Source organism: Toxotes jaculatrix, chromosome 17 (assembly GCF_017976425.1).
Source record: "Toxotes jaculatrix isolate fToxJac2 chromosome 17, fToxJac2.pri, whole genome shotgun sequence".
NCBI lineage: Eukaryota > Metazoa > Chordata > Actinopteri > Toxotidae > Toxotes > Toxotes jaculatrix.
The window spans coordinates 10371239-10393936 of NC_054410.1; the positions used below are offsets into that span (position 1 = coordinate 10371239).

Genomic DNA, 22698 nt, shown 5'->3' on the forward strand with positions numbered 1-22698 from the left:
GTGCCTTGGCTAAGAGATACATAAAACAGCAAGATCTTAATACCCCATTACATCAAGTAGGTTTGCTGCAGGGAGACATACAGTACAGTACAGTACAGTAATTTAGGAATCATCATCATCATGCATAAAACGAAAAGCTATCTTTCTTCGTTCAGTTCAGCAGCGTACCGTATAGCTGTGCCTTGGTCAAACTGTCCTTCCTTGTCAGTCCCGTGCTGCCAAATTTTTGGTATCTTGGAGAGGTCTTCTTTGGGAGTGCAGGGCCGACACTGACAGCGGAGCTGGAGCTCGGGCGAGGCCGGATGCTCGGCCGGGGGCTAGGGTAATGCTGAAGACTTGAGGCCTCGAGGGAACTTTGATGTAAGGACTCGGCTGAGCTGTCTGCACTTAGATTGACGTAGTCCTTCTTGGCGCTACTTGCGGCCGTCGCTCCTCCACTACTTTCCTTGTCTTTAGAGCTCCCTGAGAGGAACAGACTGCACTCTGAGTCCTGACTATCATCCTTGGCTCTATACAGAACAGAAGTTTTCTCCTGCTTACGATGCTCCATAGGTTTGGGACTGCGGCTGGGCGAAGGGGGACCCAGAGCAAAACACTGGTCCAGCATGCGGCTATGGAAGACGTCATCTCCTTCTTGGAAGCTGCTGTAGAGAGAACCCTTGACCTTACTGGAGGGGCCCATGGCGAAGTGGCGCTCGGAGAAACTGTATGGAGAGACCCGCCCTGTGATGTTACGATAGGACGATGAGAAGGTGTTGATGTCTTCCACACTGAGCTGTCTCCAGCGGCTGCTCAGGTCATCCTCAGGGACCTGGATGTCGCCTCGACTGTCCAGAGCTCCACCACGAGCCTGGCCCAGTCCGGTTGTGGACCCCATACTGTGAGAAGAGGCCAGGCGAGGGGTGCTGGAGTGGTATGGTTCACTGAAGCATGAAGCCGTCCGTGTGTATGCTGGTGAGGTGCCCTTTTGCGGGCTCCTGGGGGTCACCATGTGCTGGATGCTGCGGGACTTAGGGAAGCTCAGGCTGTCTTTATCATACGAAGACATGCTTTTGCGCTCATAGTCCCCACTGCCACCATCTCGCCAGTCCATATAGAGTCCCTGGTGGGAAGAGGATAAGGTGCTGCTGGCAGTTCGCCCGCACCCACCACTAACTCCTCCTTTCTCATCTGATGCAAGACTGAAGCTGGAGTAAGAACTGGAAGCAGGGAGGCTACCAGTGCCAAACTCGTCATGGTGGTGGAAGGAGGATGGAGGTTCATGGTGAGAGAAACTTCCAGACTGGTAGGCCTCTTCGTCCGGGTTGCTGTCAGTGGAGTTCTGGGCGTGGAGCTGAAGCAGCCCAGTGCCGTGAAGGTCGACACTCTGCCTGCGCTCTGTGTCTTGCCATCTTTCGGGGCAGTAGAGGGCTGTATCGCTGCAGTACAGGTCAGATGTCTTATATGCAATGCGGCGGTTCAGGTGATCAGTGCTTCCGGTTCCTGTAAGAAAGTCTCCATCTTGCGGCTGCGGGCTTGGTGATCGTGTTACAGGGCAACTGCTTCCTGGTTCTGGCTTCTCCAGGACCTTGGCAATTATGGATGTGGGCACGGCATCAGAGTAATTGGAGTGGCGCATTGCCACGGTGGCTCCACTACCCCGATTATGTTTCTCCATGTGGGAACTGATGCGTTCCTGGAAATCCAAAGGCAGCTGGAAAACAAATTTGCAAAGAGACAAAAGAAGCTTGATGAAGATTGAAAATTAAAACAAAAATCACATACACACAAACGTTTTGTGTTAAAATTGTGATTCCTCAACAGCTTTTTCTTAATTACCTACACTCTGATCTTGAATCTGTTCATCAAACATATTCTATGTTTCTGTGTCTGCGCTAAAGATATTTTTAGAACTGTTCCTCAAGGATTTTAATCTATAGTTCTGGTTTAGAAAGTAATTCATTCTTGCAAAGCCCACACAGTCCAGACGAGTTCATGTATCTCAGGGGAACTGCACAACTTGGCCTCTCTAATGAACTTGTCAGAAAATTGTCTGTTCATTTCTTTTCTTTGTCCCCATTTATATATTACTTTTTCTGATCTTTACGTATCTCAGATTTGTGATTCCATAAAAATGAACCAATATGGATATTAATGACATAATAAATTGCTCAAATCTCTATTTAACTTAAATATTTCTTAGATATACATAAATATTGCCTCTCCACAGATGTTCTGTTTCTTGCTCTCTCCCATCTGCTTCCCAGTCTCTCTTTCTTGATCTCTTTTTTTTCCTCTCTCACTGCCTTTCACTCTCTCACACAGACACATAATCTGTTTGATTGGCTCATGTTTGAGAAAACTGTTCCTGTCAATTACAGACCAGTTCTTTGTGCCTATTAAAGCTGGTCAGGGTCAGTAGGAGCTGTTCCTGCCACACTGAGTTTTCTCTTTTCTCCTCAGTTTCTTTATCCTTTCATCTTTCTCTTCTTGCTCCACTGCCTTCTCAACCAAAAAGCCCTCCCTCTCTCTCTCTCTTTCTCGCTCTGTCTTTCTCTCAGTGTCTCTTTCTTCAGTCTACCATCAAACACGTATCAGTTCCACAGGGAACGGCTTAGATTCAAATTAAACCAGTGCTCTGGGTCTCCAGCTGGGAATAGAAAAAAAAGATAAAATACTGACTTGGCTTTGTTAAGAAATAGAAGCTCGCCTCGGCATAAAATAGCCTGCATCCTTTAAGTCAAGGCTATTTTTAGCAGCCGCTACCACCCCTAGAGGGAATAGAGATGGAAAGTAGGTGAGGCTGTGGGGGGGCTTTAAGTAAGCTAGCTCAGCATTAGCTGCTGTATGAGGCAAATCTTAATTAACAATCACAGAGTTCTGCAGTGTTAATCCATGTGGCAGTGTCCACAGGTTATATTGAAATAAGTGGTTTAATGTAAAGTGTTTGATGGGGGTGGCATTTATTATTTTAGGTATTCTGGAAATTAACTGTAAAAGGTTCAAAATGCTGCACATTTGAAGAGATTTTACATTTCATAACCTTTACAGTGAGACTATGTAACTTCAGAAAAAAACCTCATTCTTCCTCCTTACAAATGAGTTCAGTGCATTAGCAATAAAACACATCCATTCTTAATTGATCCTTTGTAAGCCTCTCCTCACTTAGTCACTGTTTCCTCTCAAACTTCCTTTTTTCGCACAGCAGATAATGCAGTTCACAACAACATGGCAGATTTATCACTGTAAATTTTTGCTGTAATTTTTCAAGCAACGGGTCTTCAATTTCACCCAGCAGTAAACAAAAGCAGCTTCTAATTTCTAGCCAATGACTTTATCAGCTGGAAAGACAAATGTTGCAGGAAGTTTTTAATCAGGCACAGCTAGGTGGCACATGAAAATGCTAATGTTAAATTTTTGATTTAGAAACCACATCTCCGGTGGACTTTTTAATGTTTTCAAGTGACTTGTTTTAAAGCCAAAAGCATCTAAAAGGATCTTACATATGCACATGATCGCTGTAATGCTAAAAAACTGAAACTTAAAGCTACATGTCTCAGTCAGTGAGAGAACAGTCTCACCAGCTGATGAGCTCTAGAAGAAATTGCTGCCACATCTTAGTCTCATTTTACGAGCAGCTCACGGTGGTTACTGTTAGCTAATATTGGCAAACTTAAGACAGGTATGGTTGTACAAAGGACAAAAAGGAGTCAGTTTTTTGATTTTATTACAAAGCATATTATGTTATTAGCATTTACTGCTGTCCCATAGATGTCGGCTTGCTCTTAGCTTGCTCGGTTTACGTCCATTTCTTGCCCTCATGTCCACCACTGTGTTTGTTTAAATAAAATCTCAATCATAAGAAAAGCAGAAAACATCATCTCTTTAGAGGTCTAACACATTCAATGTCATCCCATTTTATTTCTCTCATCACTGATGAATACAGTTCTTAAGTCAATTTTCAGCCCAGTTTTAGAGTCTAACTTTTATTCGTTTTGTGCATCAGGTGTTGTTTCAGGCCAGCCTTTCATTCATTCATTCATTCACTCATTATGCACAGCAGGGATGCAGACAGATGGCACTTCAGACAGCAGACCTTCATCAGTCTGACTGAAGAGGCCATGAGCGCCGTGACTCCGTCTCATTGTGAAAACCACTCACCAAGGCTTTTAATGATACACCGACATAACAGGGGGACCATCTCTCCATTACAGGAATAATTTATAGAGAAATTCAATTTCATTAGAACATGAATAATATAGAACATCAGTTTAGTGATGGATGATGTAGTTTTATTGATTAAGCTCTGGATTATAGCCAGGACCCCACCCCCTTAAATTGTGTATTGTTTGGATATGTTTTATGTAAGAGTTTAGATTTTTTGTAAATTATATTTCCTAAAATGACAGTCTAAAAAGCTCCTTAAAAGCCTTTTCCAAACAGCCAGTAATAAAATTCTGGTGGAGAAATGCTTAGCCCTTGATGGGCTGGATATTGAATCTGAATATATTTTGAGCCTCCACCAAAAAAACCCAAAAAACCCTTTATCGATACCCATCCCTCACTCTCTATTAATTTATCTTTTATAGGCCTAAAGGTTGTCAAATATATTAAGTATAAGTATACTGGGAGCAGTCTGTAGAACACCCACCGTGGAAAAAATATGTTTTTAATTGCAGAATGCTGATTTTAAATCCCAAATCAGAAAACTTTTGTTGTTGCGGCACAGATTTGAATTGGCACATTAATGCAGTTGTAGCAGCAGTGCTGGGGAGCTCACCTCAGACATCTTGTGTGCTCTGTAGTGAGACTTAGAGCACTGCAGCAGCTGGGCTGCCAGGTTGCAGTCTTTCCTGTACAGGTCCTGTAAAAATCAGAAAGAGTATCCTAAATCAGTAAATTCACACTTTGAATTCTTGTTCATTTTGGCATCCTGATGGTTCCAGTAAGCTTTTCAGTGAGGGGGGATGCCTGAGCAGCCCCTGGGGAAAAAAATCTGTCATACTTTCCATTATAGCTTTTTAAGAGGTGTTTAATTATTCTGTAACAATGGGAGACTTGTGGGGGGAAATTATTTGAGGGCACAGTAATAGAATGCTACTGATGAGCAATAGCAACAATTGATCTAAAAATAAAACATATCAATTTATTATTTATGATGCACTTATAAATTAACTATGGGTCATGGGGAAACAAAACAAGTAGCCTGGCATGACTGGAGTAACAATTGTCTAATCATGTGAAATGTATAAATGTTAATAGGGTATATTTCTTTCAAATATCAATATAAATTCTCCTGAAACACAGGTATAAATAGCCTACAGGATTGATTTAAAGACATGTCAAATCAAAGGAACAAACTCATCCATTGAAGCTGGTAGAGTTTAATTAGTTAACATGTATTTTTCTTGCTATATTATTTCACTGGGTTGACATCAGGATCTTAATAACAACACCACACTTGTTCATTTGTAATATATTCTATCTGCCCAGTACAGTCTGTGCTAATTTTTTTGCCTGAAACAGTGCATTCACTTATCTCCACCTTCCAGTTTAGGAAGCTAGTGTGGCATTATTTTTCTCTCTATAATGGATGGTTTTTAGATTTTATTTAAATTCCAGAGAGGGATGAAGGTGGTGTACGGGCACAGCAGATGCTCGGTTTAGCTGTTTTCCTTGTTTTTGTGCATGCATGTGTTTAGGTAGGTGGTTAGCTGGTTTAGCTGGTTTCATTTCCTCTCACTCCTCTGTTCAATCCATCCACTTATAAAGGTCAGTTCTTGCTGCACTGTAGCCTCCTCCTGACAATGCTTCACACAACATCAAAGCCTTCACTCTGACAGTTTCGACTCCCCCACCAGTTAACAGTGACTGCTTTTTAAATCACTATATTTCTTTTCATTCCTTCGCCAGAAGCCATTTGGGTCTCCCAGTAGTTTTTTTTTTTTTTTGTGGATGGTTCAAATAGACCTCAGTGATGTCTTAGTTAATGTGAGTTGTGTGGTGCGTTTCTCCTGGGAAAGACAAGCACAGCTTAGAGGCGAGTCAGTTTTTGTGAGGTCTGAAGATGAGGTTTTAACATGCTGTATGTATTTCAAATGTAGTGATGACAGTTTCCTGCGGCTTAATGACCCCACTGACCGCTTTGGACCCTGGGCCTGTGCCTAGTAGTCTTGTTCAGTAATCCATCCATGGTAATAACCTATTCTAGATTAAATGAATTTATCACTCAAGAGTAACACAAATGTAAGAATATTTAATTGAATATGTATTTGCTTTCCCCCTCAGGCCTCAGGCAGGACACGTGTGAAAGGTTACTTGTTTCTCCATGTTAGCAGCAGTTAATTCAAAGCTTGCTCTCTGAAGAAAATGCCTGCCTCACTGCTGGCTCTGATGGGACAAATTCTCCACCCACTCAAAATGAACCTTGGCTCCAATCAGCCGGAATGGATCTGGTGGGATTGTCAAAATACTCTATAGCTCAGAAGGGCTAAAAACTGCCATAGAATAAAGAGAGAAAATCTGACCTAACCTGCAGCTCCCAGAAGAAATATCAGTAAAATCACTTCAAAGAAAGTGAGGCACCAGATTGCCACATGCCCCTGAGCTCAGATCCACACAGCCCGCGGCTCCAAGTTCTGGCAGCCCTGAGGATGCCCATTGATTTCAGGATAATCACTATAAAACACCCAGTGGCTTAAAGTTAATTCCTCTATCTGCTGTGGCTTCTAGAAGCACAAATATCCAGGATGTCTCAAAAATACAGTGGATATGAGATTTTTAGTCAGAGTGGGTTCACACAGAGAGAAAGTGTGTCCATCAGCTTTTTGAAGAGTTGTCATTTCAGTCTTGCAAGACAACTTTTGTTTAGGTCCTGACAAAGCTGGGTTACCGACTGAGCAAGAAAACCAACTGCCCCAGGCCTTCAGATCTCTGTGGCCCTGAATGCCCCAGGCTACTGCCTAATTTGTGAGCCTGTAGGCAAAATATAACTTTGCCATGTCCTAACCACCCAAAAAAGTTCAGATACTGTGCTGCTGAATGGAGTTACAATAACCTTGCTTTAGGTTATTGCACGATGCTGACAGGGATGTCAGTGGGTGCCCATATTACACGATGCAGCCCTGAGTACTCACATTGTCCTCTCTGAGCTTATTAATAGTGATCTTCGCCTCCATGAGGTGGTTGTTGAGGACAATGATCTCCCGGCTGAGGGCTCTCTTTTCCTCTTCATGATGCTGGGACTGCGGTAGAATAGAAAGAATCGACAAGAGAGAAGAGAAAGTGGAATAAACAAAAGATGACAAGGGTAGACAGAGTAGATGATAAGAAAAGGGGCAGAGGGTTAGAGGAAAGAGTTGAGTGTTGAGATAACAAGAGAAAGATGAGCGAGCCAGAGTTGGAGGAGCAACAGAGGCAAAATAAGATGATAGAAGAGGGGAAGAAAAATGAGAGAAAGAGAGCCGTAAGTTACTATCAGTCTGAAGCCAGTGCCAGCAGCAGGTCTTAATTAAAAGAAGATTACACTTGCCAGAGTTCATATCATATCAATTACTCTGGGAGTAAGAGAAAGAGAAATGGAGGGGGAGAGATAAAAGAGAGAGAGAAAATAAAGAGGGAGAGAGCGCGACGGGGAGAAAAGACATATGAAACACTCGTTCCATTTTCAGTGATTACTGTCAAAGAAATGCAAAATGACTGCTGGAGTGACATTTTAGACCCACTAACAGCGGCGCCTAATGACGGTGATGTCTGCCGGTTGGCTGGTCTGCCCACATTTATCTCAACAACTGTTTGTCTGACTGTCTTGAAGTTTGACACAGATATTCATGGTGCCCTGAGGATTGTTGTCTAATGATGTTGATGGACTTGACCTTTCATCCATTATCATCAGATGAGAATTTCTATTGTACACACAGAACTAATGTTACAGACTGCAGGATATCTTATAATCTTGTAAACAGATTGTCATGTAATAAGCTGAGCACAGTCATGCTCCCAAAGGGATAAATTCTGTTGATTTTAATGACACCAGTTTAACTTAGTCTTTAGACATAAGAATGATGATATCTTGATCTGACAGTTTTGTCGTGCTAAATAAAGAGGTGCTAAGAATCATAGACACTTCATTTATAATTCATGGAAACTGAGAAGCAAACTCAGGCTGCTGATGAAGACACTGTGCTCCAGTAAAAAGATCCAGAACAAGTGATTTAACTGGACCTTGAGATTATTTCAAACATTAGTTTGTTAATTATTCTATCCAACATTTTTGTGTTGTGAGCTGCAGTTAACATTGCAACCTATAGGGGCCAGTAATGGGCTCTGTTGGCTAAGAAATAGTGTTTTCGTTTTGTCAGTCTCTCTTGTTCACTCTCTCTCTCTCTCTCTCTCTCTCACACACACACACACACACACACACACACACACACACACACACACACACACACACACACACACACACACAGTAGTAATTGTGAAACCTGCCACACAGCAGCAGCTGACAAATGATACAGCTCTGAGCACTCGCTTGGCCTCCCACCCTTCTCTCTTCTAATCTCTCAATGGCGGTGATTGTTTTGAAATACAGGGGTACAGAGCCAATCTAATAGGTGGCAATTAATGTCAGTTTAAGCAATAGACATGCATTGATATTCAAATCCAATTCTGTTAGGGTCTCATTAATCAGCTGTGGAGACATGGAGCTCTCTTTCTCCAGCTCATTACTCTGGATTTCTATTCATATTTTGCGATGCTGACTGTGCGGATGACCACATCAGCGCATTTTAAAGCTCAAATACGTAATTGCTCCCTGTTCTGTCTTTGTTTAATCGTATCAAAGACAATTTCTCACTTAGATGTTAACATGCATAACAGTGTTGTAGTTTAATACATAGCTGCTTCTAGTCTCATGCTTTCTCATTTGCACTGTGCTGTGTTCTCTTTTCCTTTTCTTTCGGCTCTTATGTAAATTAGTAGTGTAATAAAAACACAGTGGGAGAAGAGGTATTCATCTCCTTTGCTTGAGGGAACGTAGCAATACCACAGTGTAAAGACACTCAAATAGATGTGATGCATTAAAAATATTTCTTTATTACTTAAACCTGCATGAAGTGATGTTTATGGACACTTGGGGGCAGCATAATAGGTTGTTATGGTGAATGTTTTAGCTAACAGTTTCATACAGCAAGTGACCACCTGGTGACTTTTAAGTCCATTTTTTTAAGTTGAAATGGCATGCTCCACTATGTTCACCGGCCAGTTGCTAACCTTGTTGCTTGGTGCTGCGTAGGTAGCGAACAGTGGCTATGTCAGAGAAAAACAGCAGCCTGCTGCATATGAAAATGATGCTGATGAGAGTGAATTAAAACTGAAAAAAAAGTTAAATTGAGGGGGATTTCAGAGGGGTGCAGAGTTTCTTTCCCTGTTGTTTTTAGCGATTCACTTCAGAATTTAACTTCTTACAACTAAAGAAATAAGACCTAAGTGGTCATAAAAGTTGTCATAAGCTCTTCATATCATGTTAAAATATTTATTAGTTTAACTTTGATATTAGTAATAAGCACAACTGCGTCTTTTTCCTTCACTACCTCAGTTCCAAAGTATCCAAGAGGAATATTCAGCTTTAAAATATGAATCTTCTAATGTCTAAAATCTCTTTTGTGAAAAATGTAACTTGAAAGTGATGTGTGGGGTACTGTCAGCTAGAGAGACCAAAAAAGTTGGGAAAACCGTGCTATACATTTTCAAAATTAATCTGCCTCTTTGAAGTCAGGTGTAATCTTTTTTTTCTTCGTTATAGCTACTGACATTGATATCTTTCATATATCCAGTAATTGCTTGGATCTTCCAACATACTGATGATCCTCTTACACATGATTAGTAGCAAAAGCGTCTACCTATAGATTAAAAATGAACAGAGGGCAATCTTAATAGGCTTGATACGATGAACACAAGCTTGTGCTGTATTTTGGAGTGAGGGAGGAAGTGTAATTTTAATTACAGCGCTATGGCCGGCAGAGGAATCACAGCTGTGCACACTGATTTTTGCTATCTCCTCCAGTCACATTCTGTTGGATACACAGGCTGTCACCAAGATGTTCTTATCAGTTGGTGCCACACATATAAGAGAACAGCATCAGGGAAAATTAATATGCAAATTTTGACTATCATATCTTAAGGAGATTGACCCAGAAGGAGGAGGATGGAGATTGTTTCTCACCACACGACAAGTTCAGGGATTCAGTGCTGCCTCTTTTTGTCTTTTGACCATCCATGTGTGCAAGTCTCTTCTAATTACTGACAATAAAGGTAAATATGACCACAGAACACACATTTAAATCCTGTCTCAGCCAACAAAGGGTCATGTTACACCTGCATAATGCAGATATTTAATAGAAAACTTGCAGGGCTTGTTTCAATTATTGATAGGGAGGATTTTTTGAATTGAGTGCAGAGTGTATAAAAAGTGAAAAATATGTCAGTTTTTCTAAGACACCCTCATTTTGCTTTAGGTATTCTGCTGGAGATTCTGCCTCTTCACTGGACAACAAATGAAGCCCGAATCCCATGAGATGCAATTACTGAAAACTTCGGTTTACAGAGGAGAGCAGAAAACTCCACTCCAGTTAAACACGGTCTTATTGTGGTTGGAAAAAAAAAGAAAAGCATTAAATTAGATTTTCTAACCTCATTAGAGAGGATTTTCAAATCAAAAAGACGCCAAAGATAACAACCCCCCTGAACAAAGCTAATTCTAAATCTTGTGAACAACAATTTTCAAGTCGATCAATGGACACAATGGAGGTGGCAGAAAATACCTGGCAGACCCAAAGTGATTACTGTCCATATCAACTTCCCATGTGAGGCTAACAATGTTTACCGCAATAAATAAATAAGCTTCAGTTTGTGACTGATAGAAATAAAAGATGAAATTCAACCTTACAGCCAGGACTTTTCTGGTGGTCTTACAAATCACATATATTTCACATCACTTGTGATCATTTTCCAAAGCACTGAGTAAGATTTATTTTTTCTCAGTTGTTTCACCTTTCAGATATCCAGTAGGGTTCAGTTCCTGCCAGTACAGTATGAACATCAACTGGAGAAGGATAATTGTTCTTTGCTACCAACTCTTAAAGGTAATGCTGTTGATTGTCTATATTTTTTCTTAATGTCAACAAATATCATGAAAGCACCAAAAACCAGCACGTTATTCAAACAAATACAACAAATAGCCCCCAACAATTGCAGCATTTGCTGGGGACTATTTTTGGCTGCGGATTAACACACATTTGGTGCTCTGTTGAGTTTGGGATTGAGTCTAAACAAACCATAATGTCCATGTTTATTATCATGGGGGAAAATTCCACCCAGTGCAACAGTGTGGCTCATTCATGTGTTTATAATAGTTAATGGACAACAGTGAAGCTGGGATAAGCTACTGTATGTAAGAATTTGGCTACAGAGACAACACTTGAAGGTCAGATCAGTTCATTGTTGATTTTAATCTTTTCATAGGATTTTCTGACAACAAGAAAAATGTAGAATTATCCTTTGAATCCCAAATTTTTCTTTAGTGAATCAACTGCAGTATCACAAAATAACTGACCAGGATTAAGTGAAAAGTTAGACAGTTAGCCATCTATAAATGTCACTGCATTTTTATAGCATTTACTGAAATGAATGGAAACCAAAGATTGACTGTAATGTCAGAATATTTTAATTTTTTTTTTTTTTTTGTTACTATTCAGCTGCTTTTCTGCTCCAGAAAGAATCAGGAGTTAATAATAATGTGCATTTACTTCTGCCTGGTTTTGCTGTGCTGCTGCTCTCCTGTGTGTAATTTGTACTGCTCATTGAAGAGTTATGATTAATGACTGTGGTGTTAATGGCACTAATTAGTGCACTGCAGACAAGCCTTGTTCCTGCTCACTGAAGAGCAGTGAGCAACACATATAGAAAGGTGCACTCATACCGAGCAACACATTAACACACAGACACAAAAGGCTTTCTCACACGTCTCTCACTCACCATCGAGGCTATTATTCATCTAACACCTTTCACACTGGTAAACATAGATGAAGAAGCCATTATTTGTTATTTGGTTGCTCTTTTGGGAATCTGTGACAACAAAAAATGCTTCTCTGCCTCAGGTTTCTATGACTACTCGTTCACCAACTGCACACAGCTCACAGAACCAATCATATTTATTACCAAATCCTTTCATATTCTGTTTATCTCTCTTAATTCTTCTCTATTCTGCTTTTTACACAAGCGTATATTTCATGTGTCCTTGTTTTAGATTTTAATGTCAGCTGCGCAAATAATTACTGGTCTGATATTGCCATACGTGATAAACTGAGCAGCTAAAATGCATTGATCCTAGATCAAATAATATTGACTATCTTAATGCTTTTGTTTTTTTAAAGAGACTTGGCTAAGATAGAACCGATCAGAAGCCCCAGAGATTAGACTGAGCCTCAGTGTTTCATAAATAAACATAAACAATGCAGATTGGTTATGACAGGCGATAGATTAATACATCTGGATGGAAAGGTACTGCATCTCAACAACAAAGGAAAACCCTGCAGCCACCCAGGGGGATACTTACATGAGGTCTGAAACTAGCAGTCATATTTCATTATTGATTATCCCATTGATCAAACGTTCAATGGGGGGACTATATATTTAGTCTATAAAATATGAAAATTATTGACAAATGCCCATCACTGGTCATTGAGTCCAAAGTGAAGTCTTAAAATAGCTTGTTTATTCTGACCAATAGTCAGTTCTGAACTCAGTAAGACTCCCTCAATGTTTTAAAATACGCTTGTTTTAACACACTGATAAGTATTTATGTGTATCATTGTGTTGTTTCTATATATGTTGCTGTTTTATTAGGTCTTAATGAATATTATATCTGTCATAGTTTTGAAATTGTGTAGTTGTACTATATATATATTTATATACTCTCAATTTCAATGGGATTTACTAGATTAAATTTAGAATGAAAACAAACACAGAAATTAACTAATGTACAGTATGAAACTGAAATTTATTAGGTGTTCTGGCAGCTGTCACTTGACTGTATTCAGTCAGCTTCCCACTTAACACCTCAGATTTCAGATTTAACACCCACTGACTGTAACATGACACATGTCTCTCATATTATAGCTTAAACATCTAATGTCATTAAACCTTTCCCTCCATAACATTTAGGATAGAAGATTAAGAATAGTTTTAAGTAATTCACGACAAGACTGTCTTTAGTGGTGACAGCTGCTAAAAGAAGTGGACATTATCATTATTAGGAGAGCAGTCACTGAGTAGGACCTTGATTTCCTGCCAGTTCCAGGGCTGCTGTTAGTGAGCTGACCCTGCCAAAGACTCACTCACTGTGAGGAACAAGAAAAAAAAAAAAACACACACACAATGGCTTTCAGCACCATGGACAGCTCCTTCTCAACTGAAGAACTACAGTATAGCATCTTATTAAAAAGAACAAAGAAAAGATGCCATACATAAATAACCTTTTAATTATATAGATAACCTATTATACAATTAGAACTATTAGAATTTGTAGCTTACATTATTAGCAGTGAATCATGGTTTATTATAGTCTGCATTCAGTCTGAATATTTGAGGCCTTATCTATTCTAATGCAGTATGTGTGGGCACAACAGAGAAAAAGGCTACCTGACTAACAACTGTATGCAAATAAGCCTTTTCTGCTTGCACCAGCACTGTCTCAGAAGGTGCTCAAAGATTTATATGAACTCTTACTAAGACTCTCATAGTCTCACAGGCAGCAATCTATACCAAGTCCAACACCTGCACCGCCAAAGCTATATTCCAGCAAGGCGATTATTTTTATTTTTATTTTTTATTTTTTGATAACGTGCCATTCCGTCTATGCAAACACCCTCATCTGCAGCACGGCTTATCTACACATCAGAGCCACTCTTCCTGCAACTGCTCCAATGTCATCACAACGTGCATCTTGTCAGTTCTTCCAGGTGTTAATCTCTTGCTTTGCTCTTCACGAAATAGCTTAATTCTTCACTGTTTTCCAGTTGACCTTGCCGGTTCAGGCCTCTCAGAACTTTTAATTATGTGTCTGATTTGATTGGAGCTGCCTTTGTCACTGCCTGCCTGCTTGCCTGGGCTGTCTTCTACAAAGGAACATATTCCCCCCTTGAAATGCCATTGCATGACATGACATCAAAAGAAATGGCAAACCCAATGAGGCCTGCCTGAAAAAAAAACCCATACTGTCTCTAGCCATGAAGACCAATTTGCTTCACCAAGGCTCTTTGCTTAGACAGACAATCCCTTTGAAAAGCCAACAGTTTTCAAAATCATTTTCACATGACTAGAATACATTGATGTGTGTGTAGTTTATGAGAGGAATGAGCCATGGTGGGAAGACATTTTAGGCTCTCAGTCTGTTCATGCCATGACAAACTAAGCAAGGATTACATTGGAACATTGCAAATAATAGGCTGCAAATACTGCAAGACAAATGGTGTTGTAAATGGCTGCCGTCTGATCGTACAGCAATGTATTTCATGTCTGGCTTGATTTATTACAATTTTCATGCCTCACTGATCCTCCAGCCTGCACGAATTCACAGAAAAATCCATCCAGAAAATCACCAATCTTCATTATCTGCCACAAATCAAAATATAGATATTCACAGTAGCTCCTGCTTACAAATTACTCGTAGTGGTATCTTGTAGGGAGCAGTACGAGTAATACATATTAAGTGACTACTAATCTGACAGGTACCTGATATCTTTTTTTTGTCCTATTTAATCTTTTTTCCTTTATTCGAACGTGGATGTTGAGGTGCATCTTTTGGTTCATTCAGACAGGATTTCTAAAAAACACATTCAGGCTTGAATGTAAGAATATTTTTTTCTGGGAATTATGAATAGAAAAGCAGGAGTTGTATTATGTTTGAGGATGAGACAATTGCATATCATTCACAATATCAGATTTTTCTTTGAAATGGAAAGAGTACCAGTCTGATAACTCCAGCAAGTGTTGCATTATGGGTAGTTTTAACCATTATTGTAGCTAGGCTAGCAAGTTTCTTTTTGTTTGTTTTGTAGGCAAAGCGTTCAAAAAGACAGTCTGAAAAAATTATGTCACAGAAAATCATCTTTCTATTTTAAGAGCCTTTAAGGTTTGGCAAATAAAACATTCAGTTAAATTTTGGGAAAGACTGAAAAAAAAGAACATGAATTGCAGATCTGTGACATGACGTGAAAGTCAGATGCACTATACACCCATCCACCACCCTTATTTCCACATCCTTTCCTCTCTAATTAATGAGCACACTATTTCTGGCATTGTGAAATGTGTGAAATTGACCAATATGAACATAATTCCTGAGGACTCTGGGCTAAAGTGGGACATTCTTTCTAGAAAGTTGCAGAAGACAATTTGTGGTTTTCCAGGGAATAACTTGCTGTAAGTATTTCTTGGAGAACAGCAGCTGAGAGCACTGTCTTTGAAGAGTTTTATCTTTACTATAAGGTCACAAAGCAACCAGAAGAAGCAGATAAACTGTTGTTTGAAATGGACAGGAAAGTAATATGCACCATGAAAATCAGCTGACAACAGAACTTTCTCACACTATTTTGCTCATCATATGTCAATATTCTAGCTACAAAATGCTGGTTCTCTAATAATTTCTTTCAGTCTTCTTCCATCAGTGTGTGTGTGTGTGTGTGTGTGTTGGGCAGACAAGCCCTGTGGATCAAACTTCTGATGAGATTACAATCCACTTTAATCAAGATAGTGTAAGTCATAAGGATGGACCTCACTGTAGAGCCGGCTCATCTTCTGCACTGATTCTGGCTGATAAGTCCTAAAGCTGAGGCTGCGAGGAGGGGAAAACTCTTAGGGAACCTCTCAACCTGATGTGATTGGACAGATGCTGCTGAGGTGACCAGAGCAGCAGTTAGCTGTAATAGTTTTCTAACAGGGTTGCATGGCAGAAAAGACCAATTACTTTGGACATTGATTGTGCTCCCAGTCTTTGATCATGTAATTGCTTTGAGAGAGATGAGAGTGGTTCTGCTGCTAAACAGGTGTGTTCAAATCGATTATAGCAGATTTCTCATTTCTTAGAGACAGAAGGAGAGAGAGTGAGCAGGGAGAGTAAATGTCATCATCTCTCTTTAATTTTCTGCTATGTATGTGAACATAGTTTATCATCATATCATTTATTATGATCACTGTATTGGAGGATCTGAAGCTTGTGTTGTGTATTGATATTTCGTCTTTCTAACTGGCTCTCAGCTTCAAAATCCAGTCTGGCACTTTTCCAGTTATCTTCCCTTTCAACAGAGGCCAAGGCCTCCCTGCATGGTTGCTAATACTTAATACAATACAGTAACTGAATTATGTTTGAATACGTGGGTGGAAATTACATTACACTACGCTGTTGTGGCAGATTCTTTTGTCTATCGTCATTGCGTATCTCCAGTGTAAAGAGTTGCAAAGTGGGCGCATACAATGCTGCTGTTCATGACTGGCAGCTGGAACACTTAACAGAGACTCTCCTGGTTTTGAATCATCAGCACAAAAGATGAGCAACTGTGTTTAGAAAATGTGACCCTGTCTCCTAAAAATCTGTCTTTTCTATCTATCTATCTATCTATACACACACACACACACACACACACACACACACCTATAACTGGCCTCTTCTCTTAACAGTAGTAGATGAGACTCTTAGGATTTGTAGTATTTAGAACCATCCACTACAAACTAATGTAAAAAAGGATTTCTAAGAAACAAGTTTGAAATACTAACATAAACATAAAGTATCATCAAATTATCCAGGAAGTTCATGGGGATATCGTTAGAGGAAAAAAAATTAAATGGGTATTTATAATGGGTAAAAATACTGTCACAACTAGAATGGCACTCAGTAGAACGCAAACCTCTACCAAGTCCAAACAATCCTACATGCCTGTCTAGCTCTTAGAAGAGAAAAATAAAAGGAAAAAGGATGTAGTCTGTTAATGTATATGATTTATTTATTTAAAGCATGCAAAGTGTGTACACGTCTTTTCGATCTACTTTTAAAATGTGACCTGCTGTGGTTTTATAAACTTAATTTTAAGACGTCTAGTTTCTCTTGGATTTAACATAAACTTTTGAGAATACAAAGTGCAGAGCTCAGGAAACAGCTGCTGCTAAGACAACAACTTTTTCTTCATTTTCTTTAACAACTGGCGTGATCTAAAAGGGAAAGAAGGAGAGTTTGGACCTTATTGTACCAAAGAAAACTCTAAGTGCTGGTTTCCTAGTAACTGCCTGACTTCATGTTCTTGAATAACTCTGTGTGTCTATGTGTGTGTGTGCAAGAGTGTGTACAAGTATGCGGATAAGATCACAAATCTCCAACACCTTCATACATCTATTATGAGAGTCTTTGTGAGAACTCTGTGGTACTTACAGACACCATTAGGACACTCTAATGTGAAATTAAAACTGAAAACAGTCTCTCACCGTCCTGTGCATCTTGTCCTCCAAATCCTGGTTGATCCTCTGTAGAGCTGCATAGCTACTCTGGATCCTAACAGGGCAGAAAAGAAAACAACTGTGCTCCGTCAAAAGTGCAGATGACAACATAAAACCACTAAAAAGTGTTTTACTGGTCATAAGCCTCAATAAGAACCAGTAATCTCCACGTAAATTCAGACAGAGAAGTAAAGAAATTAGTAGATCAGGGCACGGATGGAGAATCTTGGAGGGGATTAAAAAAAAAAATTGCTGAACTCAGAGATAGCTGGAAAAATAAAAAAGGGTTGATGATATGTTTAGGTGCCATAGAAGAAAATATAAAATCATAAAAATGTTTTAAATCCTTAATTATTTTAGTCTAAGAAATCGGTAAACATACAGAAGCAGACCTATGGCACTGACTCTGCAAGTGAAGACAGACATTTTAAGCTTTATTTTGTGTCTTTTTGCTTTATTTTTCTTCTAAAATTCTTTCTCTTGCCTGTGTTTCTTCATTAACTTCCTTCTCTTTTCCTCTGCTTTCATTTTTCTTGTCACTATTGCTCTTTGGTAGATTTCCAGTGCATTAGTAAGCTTAATGGAACAGGACCTCCACTCTCTGTTTGTTAACTTGTGCCTGGTGTTTTGTCACCTCTCGGTTCAGTATCGCATTTTCACATTAGTTCTTGTGCCTAAGAGAGTGCTGATAAACCAGCATTTGTGGCTCCATTAACCATACTGATAAAGAGAGTGAGGGAAATGAAGACAAAAAGCAAAGAGAAATCATAAAACAAAGAGCTGAAAGAGATTTGAGGAGGTAAAGAAGAAGTGGCACTGGGAGAGAGTGGTTTACTGATTGTCGAAGGGCAAGCATTTGTACTAAAACCGACCATTATGAGAGGCAACATTGAGCGCTATTACTCATTTAAGAGGAGCACAAAGAGAGGGAGCTTTCCTTTCCTGGGCTGAGTCTGTCAGGTAGAACCTCCTGTCCAACAACAAGCTCTACCAATCATTCAGATGGTTAAAATTAGGGAAGAAACAGGGGCAGGGTGCTGCCAATCATCACAAAAAAAAAAGATGGGATTTGTGCACAGCCTGACAGGATCAGACTCAGGTCGTGAAAGTCCCCAGGGCACACGCAAAGATGGTTCATTCTGTCTTATTTCCAAGTTTGCAAGTTTCTGTTCAGAGACGAGTTTCAAAGAAGAGTTTCAAGTTTATTTAAATAGCATATTAATCACATTTATTTATACCATGGCCACGGAGAACGCTCTGTTCTGTCTGACCAGAAGGTTTGCAGTATTTGCAGATAATCTCACTGCTCTGAGGTTATAATCATGCTAAATTAAAACTCATAGCTGGAGGGCTACTCATCTATTTGCTACTAGGCTACAGCTCCCTCTCCTTGTTGAAATAATAAATTAAGATTTAATCCAAAGTTGTCAAAGATAGTGCCAAAAAAACATTTTTATTTTACTAGAGTTACCGCCTCGGGTTGTATACCTCCGTCAACCAGTTACAGTTTACATCTGTGTCTGTCCAGACTTGTATAATATTTGTAGTGAAGACTTTGCAGGCATTCAATTAAAGGTATTAAGGTTATTTTTTGGCAAAATGGATGTTCACCATACTGACATGTCTGATTCCAGTGATTCATTTCGAGTATGGAAGACTGATAGAGAGCAATATCAGCAAAACCAGTGAGCTTGTGGTCGACCACCAGGCATCCATGTGAAATTTGTCATAGTTAGTGAATAAATTCTTGAGTCATAACCAAAAACATGTATGTTGTGTGAGGTCACAGTAACCTTGACCTTTGGCCACCCAATCATCCAATCAGTTCATCCTTGAGTCCAAGTGAAGGTTTGTGCCAAATTTGAAGAAATTCCCTCAAGGCGTTTGTGAGATATTGTGTTCACGAGAATGGGACAGACAGCCTGTAAACACGTTTAGACGTGGTTAAATTACACGAACAAGCTAGTTAAGTGCAACCATACCTGGGCCTTAATGTTGATCTTGAGCCGTCACAGCCTTTAAATGACATGTTTCAGCATAGGAAAGCACTCTTTATCTATCACCTAACACAAACTTGCTCAGCGTCACAGCTTGACTTCAGTGGGCTTTTTTTTTTTTTTTTTTTTTGGTGGGAGAATTACACAGCTGATAATCTCGACAGCACATGCATACAAAATGAAAAAGGCAGCCAGCCCACAGAGTCATGCACACGTGCACACACACCTGCGAAGTTTCTCTGTGAATTTCTCCAGTTCCTCCTGGGCCCGACGCAGCTCTGTCTCCAGGTACTGCCGAGTAGAGTCGAACTCCGTTTCCACCATCTCTAGTTTGTGGGTGGTGTATGACAGGCGCTTACGGAGGTCGTCCTTGTGGTCGTGGAAGGAGCTGAACAGGCGGCAGAGAGAGTTTAGAGGACGGGATTCGAGAAGACACAGTCACAGAGATGATGTACATTCACTGTTGTCAAAGTTTGTCAGACTCATGGAGCCGAGCAGCGAGAAGGGGGAGAGAAAACAGAGACAGAAACAAGCAGAAAAGGCAATAGAGTAAAAAGCAAAGTGTGCATGTGTTTGTGTGAGAGGGAGGGAAAGGGATGAAGTGTAGCTGGAGTGTAATTCAGTTTGGAGTGAGAGAGGTCCCAGGCAGGGGGAAGGCGGGCAGGCCAATGGGGAGGAGGAGATGGATGGAGGAGGAATACTAATCATTTCCCATTCACAGGGAGGGAGCAGAGCTGGGAAAGGAGCTACCATCGGTGTAATGGTGAATTCCCTTACACACAAGCCTCTATATCAAATCTCTGAAAGAATAGGAGAGGATTTTTGCCCCCAGACACACCATGGGTGATTCATAGAAGAAGAGGTGAAAATATGGAATGGAACACAGCTTTGTGTGCGAGTAAGCTTTAATTTAAAAGAGGGTAAAAGAGCAAAGAAAGAGCATGAGAGAGAGAGAGTGAGTGGCCAGAGTAGCACAGTTTCAACACCACCACCATCAACAAAAACATCAAACCGGATGGGGAGCAATATTTCGGTTATGTGTTTGATGCAGGTTTGAGCGCGGGGGATGAAAACACACCGACAGGCTTGACTGAGGGAATGGATGTGGTAATGAAAAGCTAGAGATGGGGAGCAGGGGCAGTGTGAGCTCTGAGGGATTTAGCATTTTGCCAGACTGATGGATACTTGGCTCACAGAGAGGTTCGATGGCTCAGCGCTGCCATCCAGCAGGCGCATTGAGAGCACCTCCAAGTTCACCTCCGCCCAGAGCCTCAATTAGGAAGCCGGCACTAAAGGAGGAGAAAATGGTGTCCACAGAAAGACTTATAGACCCTGTTGTGTCAATGGACTACCCTTAATGTTTAGGTACTTGGTTTAAGATCTCCACTAATTAAGCAGTAAGTAGCCAGTGCATATGTAGCCAAGAAAAAAGAAGCCCATAAATGTGGATCCTAACATGAGAATAGCAGATAAACACACCACAACAGAGTGTGGTGAGACAACTGGTAGAACCTCTAATTTTTTCTAATTAACATGTTGAATAGTTGATTGCTCAATTTGTACAAACAAACCCTACGTAAATAAAAAAAATTAGTGTTTGCAGTTTTAGGGGGAGGTGAGATTATGAGCAGTGACAATGTGCAGAATGTAATATTTTGTGTCTGTACTAAGACAAAAAATCCAAATGTTTGATCGCAGTTTGTACCTGGAAACCTGTGCTATAACCAGATAATGCCCAGACATTCTATGCTGATGGATGAATTGTTGTTCATCTTTAAATCTTAATAGATAGATAGATACATAGAGGAGTTATTTAATAGTTTGTGTGTGACAAGCTGAGGCTTGCAGCTTTACTCTGTTTGCCTGACGTTAGAACAAAACAAAATCTTTACAACCTCTCTGCTGTCCAACAGCTGCAAGTGATGTTGTAAAATCACATGGCAAGGAGCCAGAGAGCTATTGTAAGTACATGTGAAAATTGCTCTGGGCTCTTATCACTAAGTAATGCCAGTTTAATTAAGTCTGAGAACAGAGTCATTGATTTTTAAATTTTATTTTTTTCTTTTACATTTTTTTTGTAGGCGTCCAGATGCATAAGTCTGTTGTTGTTAAGATTCAGTGCAGTGTTAACTTTAATGTAGATGTCAGCTGATACATGACAGGAGATATGAAGATGAATGGTGGGAATGAATACATGCCACAATAAGCTTTTAATGGCTTTTTAATGGTCACGACCTCGCAATGAGAATCCATTTCCATTAGTCAAAATGAATGAAATGAAATCTCCAATAATGAGGCTGATGTTTAGAGTTTAAAACACTCCCCAGACTGACTCATCTTACCTTCTCTTCTGATGTTTGCAACCATTTCTCTGGGTTTTCAGGGCAGTTTTGCCAATATATATCTTTTTCATATTTTTCTCTCTGCTTCGGCTCTCATGTGTGTATCGTTGTTGCCTCGGCTGCTGCTGCTGCTGGCCGGCTGAATGTTGAAGCCAAGTTTGAACTCTAACCACAAACCAACAGTCAAAGCTCTAAGTCTTGCCTGGGGAGGCAGATAGGAGTTGGCTATCTGTGATGACCCTGGCAAGAGAGCAGAGAAAAACAGCTTTGAAGTCCCACAGATTTAGCAGCACATTTAGTTGCACATTTTGTGTGGATTGAGAAAATGAGCCAGTTTGGAGCAGAGCTGGGGGCTCAATTAGATAAGTTCAGTAAACAAACTTAAATAGAATGCAATACTCTGAATTATTGCATCTCCAGCTGACCTTTGCTCTTCCTTTAAAAACATCTTTTTTCTATAATTCTATAATCCAAAATACAAACAAGTTTGAATATCTAAAACATAACTGGTTGCACAATTAAAGAAATCTACAACACTGAATGTAGAAACATCAATATTTCTATAACTGGAGCCACCTTTTTCATCATTATTTCTCTCTCTTGTTGGGAACAATTGAATGCAGCCACCACAAATTGTGGAACCTTATGGAATAGTGAGTTATTGACCAGCTGACCACAGAGGTTATTTCTCAATAAATAAGTCTTATGATGAATAGGTGTGTGTGTTTCCATTTCCATCCTTTGTCATTGCTTTGTGGTGCTGGGGCTTGAACTCAGGTCTCCTGCACCGTAACAACTTAATAACCTGCCACTGGCAATCATAAAATGCCAAAAGAAAG

The 22698-nt window shown here is 40.0% G+C and overlaps 2 protein-coding genes across 3 annotated transcripts in view; one reads left to right on the plus strand and one right to left on the minus strand.

The window, feature by feature from the left end:
• The window catches only part of wdr25 (WD repeat domain 25), a 52337-nt gene that overhangs the window by 22120 nt on the left and 7519 nt on the right, over positions 1-22698 (plus strand). The window contains exon 9 of one of the 2 annotated variants that reach the window (XR_005896216.1): positions 10161-10291. The exons of the other annotated variant lie outside the window; for it this stretch is intronic. The gene's annotated coding sequence lies outside the window, so the exon portion shown is untranslated. Of the gene's footprint in view, positions 1-10160; positions 10292-22698 lie in introns of those variants that run through there. 2 annotated transcript variants of the gene reach the window in all.
• Positions 125-21930, minus strand: LOC121197019 (brain-enriched guanylate kinase-associated protein). Its single transcript, XM_041060356.1, has 6 exons — positions 21860-21930; positions 19744-19905; positions 17509-17575; positions 7116-7223; positions 4760-4843; positions 125-1693 (listed from the first exon to the last, which is right to left on the minus strand). The coding sequence occupies exons 1-6, from the start codon at positions 21928-21930 to the stop codon at positions 152-154; spliced, it is 2034 nt and encodes a 677-aa protein (XP_040916290.1). The 3' UTR covers positions 125-151.

Coding starts and splice junctions, on each gene's coding strand:
- LOC121197019 (XM_041060356.1), bottom strand. CDS start 21,930: ATGAAAAAGATATATATTGGCAAAACTGCCCTGAAAACCCAGAGAAAT. Junction 19,906..21,859: donor TGCAAACATCAGAAGAGAAG/GTAAGATGAGTC, acceptor CCGCCTGTTCAG/CTCCTTCCACGACCACAAGG. Junction 4,844..7,115: donor ATAAGCTCAGAGAGGACAAT/GTGAGTACTCAG, acceptor TGATTTTTACAG/GACCTGTACAGGAAAGACTG.